At 44.9% G+C, this 9,078-nt stretch overlaps 1 protein-coding gene across 1 annotated transcript in view; it reads left to right on the top strand.

The window, feature by feature from the left end:
* The first annotated feature begins 1,251 nt into the window (after window positions 1-1,251).
* FBXL5 (F-box and leucine rich repeat protein 5) overlaps window positions 1,252-9,078 on the top strand; it is a 36,431-nt gene continuing 28,604 nt past the window's right edge. Inside the window, exon 1 of the mRNA XM_062636408.1 lies at window positions 1,252-1,417. Within this exon, the coding sequence (XP_062492392.1) occupies window positions 1,292-1,417 (126 nt within the window). The 5' untranslated portion in view covers window positions 1,252-1,291. The remainder of the gene's footprint in view (window positions 1,418-9,078) is intronic.

Here is a 9,078-nt window from a genome sequence, read left to right as displayed (position 1 = left end):
TACAGTAATAGTTTTTGGTCAGAAAGTCTGCTGCATTTATTATATGTTTGACGGTATGTTTGGGGGACAGTTATTACACATTGCCATGCTGGTCAGCAGTTTTACTACACATTGCCTTGTTGGCTGACAGCTATACTTTTTTTCCAAACTGGGTGTAATCTCAATTCTGCTAAGTGTTCCTGCTGGTTTAGAATTGTTGCATGGGAAGATGAGTATCAAAGGTTGGTGTTCCTGCTTGTCTTAAGATGTTAAACACATTAAACTCTACTTATTTGGCACCAATGCAGCAAGAAGTTGGTTGCAGATTGCCTGCTGCAGATCAGTTTGGGCCATGTACGTCTGCAAAATGATTTGGGTTGGAAGGGACCTTAAAGATCGTCCAGTTCCATGGGCAGGGACACCTCCCACTAGACCAGGTTGCTCAAAGCCCCACCCAACCTGGCCTGGAAGGCTGTCAGGGATGGAGCATTAAGCTGCATCAGGTTGGATGTTAGGAAAAATTTCTTCACTGAGAGGGTGACCAGGTATTGGAACAGGCTGCTCAAAGAAGTGGTGGAATCAGTCCGTGGAAGTGTTCAAAAAAGGTGACAATGAGGCCCTTAGTGATACGGTTTAGTGGTGGCCTTGGCAGTGCTGCAGTAATGGTTGGACTTAATTATCTTAAAAGATCTTTTCCAACCTAGGTGATTCAACGATCCACAACATTTCTGTACAACCTATTCCAGTACCTCACCACCCTCACAGTGAAGAACTTCTTCCCTATTTTATCTTAAAGCCATTAGCCCTTGTCCTGTCACTACCGGTCCTTAAAGGAAGCCCCTCCCCAGTTTTCTTTGAGGCCCCCTTTCGGTATTTCCCTACAAACACTACTTCCTATGCTCCTCTTTACCCCTCAGCACTCTCATCTCCAAGCGAAACGAGTTGTCCTGACTTCCTGTGACGCCCAATACAATTTTTAACACCTTCCCAAGGCAGAAAACCTTCTGTGCCTCTGAGGTGCCGGGTCACCCCGTGGGCCTCAAGGCCCGGTACCAAGAGGCAGCTGCCCGGGAGCAACTCCCGCGGCTCTGCTCAGCCGCCCCCCTCTCCCGCATTGGCACTGCTGGGCGCTGCTCCCCGCCCGCAGACGCGGATTAGTCATCCCGCCCTGAACCACACCAACCCCAAGCCGTACCCCGCCGCTGAGGGCCCGCCTTCAGCCCGCCACAGCCTGCACTCCGCGGGAAGGGGCGGGGTCAGCCTCGCATGCGCAGTGTGGCGGGCCGCTCTCGGCGGCGCATGCGCGGTGCGGATGTTAGCGCTGCCGTTAGCACCGCGGCTCTATGGGGAGAACATGGCTCCCTTCCCTGAGGAGGTGGATGTTTTCTCGGCTCCGCACTGGCGGATGAAGCAGCTCGTGGGGCTCTACTGCGACAAGGTAGCGGTGGGGGCGGCCTCTGCCCCGCGCCCTGGAGGCAGGAGGGAGGGTTTCGGTAGTGCGCAGCTGTCACCGCCCCGCCGCCCCGGCCCCGCCGGCAACTTCTCAGCGCTGCGGCGGGGCTCCGGGTGCCCCGGCCGTTCCCGCCACGGGCAGCGGGGCTGCTGGTGCCGCCTTCTCCGACGCGCCGCGCTCGGCCCCTTCACACCCGCGCTCCCGTCGCTTCTCGTACCCCAGCGGCTGCGCGCCGACCCCGGCGGGGTGTCCCGTTCTGCTCGGCCGGGACCACGCCTTCTCGGCGGACCGCGAGGCAGGGGGGCCGTCATCAGCCCCCGGACTTGCAGCCCCGGGGCCGGCCGCGGCGCAGCGGCAGCCGCTGTGCTGAGGGGGGAGGCGTGGGGGCAGGCGGCGTGCCCGCCCGTTCTCGTTAGTTAACCAGTGCCAGGCACCGGTGCTGTGCGTAGTACTCGCTAGCGGTCTGCAAGCCGCTGTGCTCGCGTTTATAATCGCAGCGATTAATTGGCGAGAAGCTTAAAGATACCTTAGGTAGGGTTTTTCATTTTAACTATGTATAACGTAGACAAAAGTTATTTTTTATTCTTGCATCAGGGTATTTAGTAGTGAAGAGTGATGTGTCACCTGAAAGGCAAACTTTGCTGCAGCAGATTTGAGTGAAATGGAAGGGTTTCAGGAAAACACTTCAGAGCCAGTACTTGTACTGAAAGTAGTAGTGCCTCCCATCTCTGGGCATAAATGGCTGTTTGAACAACCAGATTGGCTAGCAGACATGTAAAAGGAGGGTGAAGTTACATGAGAGATAGTATGATAGCTTACTGCTGCCAGCAGGATGGGGAGTTCACGCTTCCTTCCCCTGTTTTCCCCATGCCACCTTGTACTGCTCTGGGGCCCATCAGCTCCCTTCGTATAAGCCTGTTCAATTTACTGATAGGGTAGAGAAAATGCGAGTTGTTTTTTGCTAGGTTAGCTAACTAAACAGTCTGGGCAGAGGGGCTGGGAGGGGAGAAGGTGAGAAGTTGTGTAATTTCACTGTGCCTTCTATCTGAGTGCATTTGCAGTTTATTTTTAATCTCTGGTGGCATGAAAACTTGTGATACCTTAACAGAGTGGATTTTACATGAAGAGAAACTTAACACCTGGGACTGCCTCCTGACCCCCAGCAGCAGTGTTAGCATGTTGCTGACAGCAGCTAAACAGGTTTTGTTTGAACCTCCAGATACAGTAGTTATTTAGGTTTTGTTTCTAGGGAGGCATTTCTGTCACTTTTGAGCCTCCTATGAAGTTCTGGCCAAATTTACCGTGACTTGATAAAAGTAAAACTGCTTGGGCAGGAATGATTCGTAAATGTTGGCAAATTTGATTAAAGCTGTGTGGTTTGCAGTAAGTATTATATTTCATTTTCTAAAAGTTTTCATACAGGGGTTTGCTTGCTTCTTTTTTCTTTTGAAGAAGTGCAAGCAGGAATGAATGAATGCTTCAGAAAGTGCCAGTCTTGCACCCTGTAATCCTGTTTCAGAACTTGGAGACTGTGCCTGGGCTGTGACCTTTGTATTAGAGTAATGCTAGCTTTGCATAAGAAAAACCTCTGAACTGTTTGCCTTTCCTTTTTGTGTGATTGAGGTGTAATTAGATAAGACTGTAGTTCTGCTTACACAGCAATTATAATCTCTAAAGCCATTCTCTTTATAAATTTGGTACATCCTTGAGGGGTCTTTAATTTTGTGAGTTACATGTTAGCTGCGGTTTCTTACAATCCCTGTACACTGCAATAGCTGTCTGTTAGTGGCTGAATTTAGTAAATTTCCCCAAATATTAGTTAAGGTGACAGGGGTGCATTCATGCTTTGCTTTCCAGGGGAACAGCTATAATGTTATTGGTGGGTTAAGTATGTAGGTAGTTAAATAATCCTTTAGGACAGTGAGAGACACCGTTTATTTTGTTCTTCCAGGACTTGCTGTGATATAGAACAGTGAATCGGAGGTTTAAGATGTTTGGTGCATTAGGCAAGTTACCTACATTTTTAACTGTTGCTAGCAGAGATCGCACTGTATGGTTGCTGCATTTATAAGTGGCATTTTTGCCTGTGTTGTACATGGTTCCCTGGACTTGGATAATAACTAAAATTCTGTTTAGTAAGAAAACCCACAATGTTACCAGATCTGTTGCCTACTCTAAGTATATTAAGTCCTCAGAGATTGTACCCCACTGTAGGTAGTGGGGTGCTACAGCAGGCAGTCTTTATAGTTGAAATGCTTTTCCTAATGCCTGATGTCACCTTTGCTACATAGAGCAGATTCAGTTTTCCTGTCTCCAGTGAACTGCTCTTCATTTTCAGACAGATCTTGTGCCGATTGACAGATTGTAGCTGTATTCTCAGTTTTAGTTACCTGTCTTCTGGCTTGAGCAAGCTGATACATTCTGCTTCATCACATAGGTCAGGCTTGTTGTATCTCAGTGTACTTGTTGCTTTTGTGAGGACAAAGCTGCTGTTCTGTAACAATTTAAGCTATCTGACCACCGCTGTTATGACTGGGTGGCTTTCTTGCTCCTATCAGCGCTTGAAGTGACTCACAAAGGCTCACAAAAGCTGGCAAAACCCATTTCCACCCCCTCACCCTCTACCTCCTCTTCCCCCAAGCATGGTGGTTTTTCTGCTGATGTAGTGCTGCCAGAAAGAGCTGGTCAGTTTTGCACTGAAGCCAGTGTGAGACAGAGGGTGGGACTGTGTCAGCCAGAAAATAGATTGGCTTAAGCTACTGTGAAACCTCAGTCTAATTATGTCTGTTTTCCTGAAATCTGTTGTGCAAAATGGGAAACTGCTGGTGTTGAGTAGAGCAGATGCGTTTTGGATGTGTTATTTGTGTTATTCTGCAATCTTTTTTTTTTTAACAGCAGAATGCTCTCTTTGTGCTTCTCTATAATCCCTTGTGTCTCCGAGGACTGATTCTCAGGTTTCCCTTCATATTTGTCATCCGTCGTCTATCCTGTGTGTAGAAGCGTGCACTTCTCCAAGTCAGCATGTCGAAGTCCAGTCGAGACTGTTTCTGTTGTCACATTATGGTCTTGTGTAGCACTTGTATATTACCAGCTTTCCTGCTTTCCAGCTGTGGCTGAAATTATCATATCTGTCATGAGGCATCACAGATTTCAACTGATCATGTGTTGAAAATGCCATTGTGGTTTGGTTGGAAACAGTGGTAGCTGTGGATTGAGAGCACCATTTGCGAGTGCTTGAGCCACCTTGTGATTTCCTGTGGACTGTATTAGTTTGCTCTAAGGCAAAACAGTATCAAAAACCTTCAAGAAAGCATGATCTCTAACATAAATCATCTTCCTCTTAAGTAGTTCAGTTATCAAAAGAAAATCAGATTCTTTCTTCTAAACAAATCTGTACTGGCTGATGGTTACTTCATTAGCTACAAGATCAGGGCTAAAGGAGCAGACACTGGTCTAGACATGCACTGCGATTAAGTTTTGGCTGGGCCTTCCCCAGGGACAAGGCAGTTGGTATTGCTCTATGGGATTTCAAACTTCCTGCTGTTTTATGGAGTTACTGAAGCTGAAGAATGTATTTTCAAATCTGGGATTGCCCAGCAAATTCAGGCTGCTTTAGGAAAATGAATAAGAGAAATAATTATGCTTTGAATGCTGTAGTGTAAGTTATCGGTGATTGTTCTCATGTTTTTTTGTCTGCTTCTCAAAAGTAGGGAGAGACTTCATACTGTGACTGGGTGGATCTATCAACTGGCTGTTGCTGGAAGGGTTAATTGTTGATGATATCATCTGTGCTTATCTGGCCCCTTGATGAGCAGCTACTTCATAGGGTGCACTGAACCAAGAGGTGATTCAGTAAACCCAGCTCACTAAGAGGTCAAACAAGCTCCAGAATCAGGTTGACAGTATTGTAGGAGGGAAAAGGGCTAACTGTTGCCCAAATAAACAGCAGCTTCAATGGCTCAGCTTTATTGTGAAACCTTTGGGTGTTTGATCAAAAACAGCTAAGGTCCTCCCCCTGTTTGCCTGACTTCAGTCTTCTGTGATCTTGCCTTTCTGCAGAAGATCTCTGCAGTTATTTTTCATGGTTCAGTAATCACTTTGGCTAGTTATTCCAGGAAATTCAGATCAATTCTGTCATGTTCTGCTGACTAGAATGCATTGAACTTGTATAAATATTTAACGAGTATTTTTCTTTTCTAGTCTGTATTTCTGACTCCTTGTTAAAAATTGCCATAAATATTTTTCTAATTAATTTTCTCATGAAGACTTGAGCAAAGACATTTAATTTTGCTGTTGTCGTCTCTGCCTTTCCTGTTAAATAGTTGACTTAAAGTATCAGTTTTCTTCTTTTACATATGTATATATCATGGTTTTCTCTGTTTTTCTGTGTCTTCCTTTTAAATCTAAAAGCTGTTGTGTTCTACTTGCCTGCAATGAAAAGCTAATTTTTATAGGGTTCTTTTCAAAACTGTATAGGTAAGAAGTGCCTCTCAAAGGTTTCTTTTGATAACTTGCATTTCTCTTTAACCTTTATGTCTGTTTCACTATTGTCATTCAGTTGTTTCTTTTCCTTGCAAGCTTTGTCCTCTGCTGAAGAGAATGAATTGTTTTCATGTGTTAAATTTGTGATGTTAGAGTAAGGATATTGCAGATGAACTATTTTAGGATTGAAAAAATACTCCTGTATTAAGTTGAACTGAGCAGAGAATTCTATGGTGACGTTATGATTATACTTTTTTTGTGGCAGCAAGAGTGACTGAAATCTGAAAAATTAGACAAGTTATCAACATTCTGAATTCATATTTCCAAGTCAAGTATTTTTCAGTTGGTGTCCTTGAGAACAGAATCTGTTCCATGAAGACAAGTCTGTTTCTAATCAACAAATGTTAGTAAAGCTTTCTTTTTACTTCTGTGAAATTCCTTCTCAGTATTTTGGTACGCTGCCATTCATATTCCACTGCGTCTTCAAATACGTGTGTGTTGACTTAGAAATGCATAGTGTTTGGTTATTACCAATTAGCATTCTGTAGCATTGAGCACTTGCCTTCACCTACGTTTAGAATGAGTAAACACTACTTTACTATTAGTAAGTTTGCAAATGATGGGCTTCACTATCACTGCAGGCAGAAGATGGAAGGGAATTCCTTCCTCCTGATTAGCATCCAGAGATAGGTGAGCGATTTGCTGTCTGTTCCTCTATTTCAGCAGACACTCTACCAGTAAACTTTCCATCTTAGCTTCTGAATGCTGAATAGTTCAGTAACTTGTTGCTGTACCTATTGGGAAATGACAGCTGTGAATTGTTTTTTTTTTTTTTCATGCAGAAGAATATGTTGAAGGTAAATCTGGAAGTGACAATGTGCTTCAAATATCTACTTTTTAAAGCAAATGCATTTGAAGTAAAATGCCAAAGGAGATGTGAAGTGTGGGACAGCAGTGGTAAAACATGTTTGGCGTTTAAGTGAAGCTCCCGTGAAGCTCTTCAGACCTGCTTAGCAGTTTGAATCCTTATTTTGAGGACACATCTAGTTCTTGTTGCCACCTCAAACTGTCTAACCATTTATTTATTTGTTTTTTTTTTTTCTAATAAAACACCTATTTTTTTCTTACCTCTCAGATGCTTTGCCCTTTTGTTTCTCTTTTTTACCTTCATAAGAGAAATCTGAGGGTATTCTCATCTGCCTGATACAGTTGCAAGTTTTTTTTCCAGGTAATTCCTTAGCACGTTTTTTTTTTTGCCCTCAAATTGCAGGAAAAAAAGGTTTTCTGTTCACTCTTCACATGTTGCTCTCTATTTTGCCCTCTCTTCCAGCCTGCTCTGGAAAGCAGTGATAGTGTGCCTTTGCCTTTTCTCTGCTTTGAGCAACAACGTGTTCTTTCCTACTCTGTGGCACAAAAGAAAACGGAAGAGAGAAACTGATGCCATCTAGAGTCCTGCATCTGGGCCGGAACAACCCCAGGTTCCAGTATAGGTTGGGGAACGACCTGCTAGAGAGCAGTGTAGGGGAGAGGGACCTGGGGGTCCTAGTGGACGACAGGATGACCATGAGCCAACACTGTGCCCTTGTGGCTAAGAAGGCCAATGGCATCCTGGGGTGTATTAGAAGGGGGGTGGTTAGTAGGTCGAGAGAGGTCCTCCTTCCCCTCTACTCTGCCCTGGTGAGACCCCATCTGGAATATTGTGTCCAGTTCTGGGCCCCTCAGTTCAAGAAGGACAGGGAGCTGCTGGAGAGAGTCCAGCGCAGGGCAACGAAGATGATTAAGGGAGTGGAGCATCTCCCTTATGAGGAAAGACTGAGGGAGCTGGGGCTCTATAGTTTGGAGAAGAGGAGACTGAGGGGTGACCTTATTAGTGTCTATAAATATATAAAGGGGGAGTGTCACGAGGATGGAGCCAGGCTCTACTCAGTGGCAAACAATGATAGGACAAGGGGTAATGGGTGCAAACTGGAACACAAGAGGTTCCACTTAAACTTGAGAAGGAACTTCTTCTCAGTGAGGGTGACAGAACACTGGAACAGGCTGCCCAGGGAGGTTGTGGAGTCTCCTTCCCTGGAGACATTCAAAGCCCGCCTGGACACATTCCTGTGCAACATTATCTAGGTGTTCCTGCTCCGGCAGGGGGATTGGACTAGATGATCTTTTGAGGTCCCTTCCAATCTCTAGCATACTGTGATACTGTAAAAAAGCCAGAAACCGTAGCTGGTGCGTATCAGTTTGTACAGGTTTTATGCAGCATATCCTAGCATATGCTTTAGCTGATTAAACAGAGTGTGAGCTGTAATTCTTGAGATACTTAGCTTTTTGTTTTTGCAGTTAGTGTCCAAGATGGATTGAGCTGGAGTGATTTTTTTCAAGTGCCCACCTTTTATCGTGTTAGAAAATTGCAGTGACTGGTGCAGAGGGGCAAAGAATTTTGCTGTGTTTGTAGTTTGTGAGGCACTGCACTGGGAAAATGGAGAGGAGCCTTGAGGCTATTTTGCTCTTGGTACTTTAGATATGTCCTGATGGAAGGCCAAAATGCCAGGTCTTAGCAGAAATCTATCTCTGTGAGGATACAAGACAGGAAAGAAGTCTTCTGTGGCATCTAGAATGCATATGAGAAATGCTGTGATACAGATAGCTAATTAACAGCATAATTGCAGGTGTTCATTATGCTTTCATTTGAGGCCCTTTTATTTCATATCCGCACTAGATTTTTCTGTAATTTTTTGTTTTGGGGGGGGTTCATCTCTGTAGACCTTGTGGGAGCCTGTGTCCCTTCATCCCTAGTAGACTTCCACTTGTAGAAAGAAACCTCATGGTGGAGGAGGCTTAGCTGATTTTACCAGTGCTTCCCAAGCCGTGCTTTCTGCTGCAGTCCCCAGGGAGGTCAAACACTGTAACAGTTGCATCACTGAAAATCTTGGTGCAGTCAGTCCTGTGTTTTTATCTCTTTGTCAAAAGCCTTTCATGATTCAAAACCTGATCTATAGGTGCTCATTAGAGAAATTGGCTGTGTATATAGTGCAAGAGAGTGATATGAAAGAGCCTAATAAAAATACAAGAGTTTGTTTCCACCTCCACTGTGTTCTTATGCTTGGCAGTTATCAGCTTGACCTTAAGCCTTTCAAAATATAGAGTACAGGATTTTACCTGTCCTGTTG

This window comes from Pezoporus occidentalis, unplaced genomic scaffold, assembly GCF_034315485.1.
Source record: "Pezoporus occidentalis ecotype Australia unplaced genomic scaffold, CSIRO_AGI_Poc_V1 ctg48, whole genome shotgun sequence".
Taxonomy (NCBI): domain Eukaryota; kingdom Metazoa; phylum Chordata; class Aves; order Psittaciformes; family Psittacidae; genus Pezoporus; species Pezoporus occidentalis.
The sequence above is the reverse complement of the archived record's forward strand: the minus strand, read 5'-3'. Positions and strand labels throughout refer to the sequence as shown.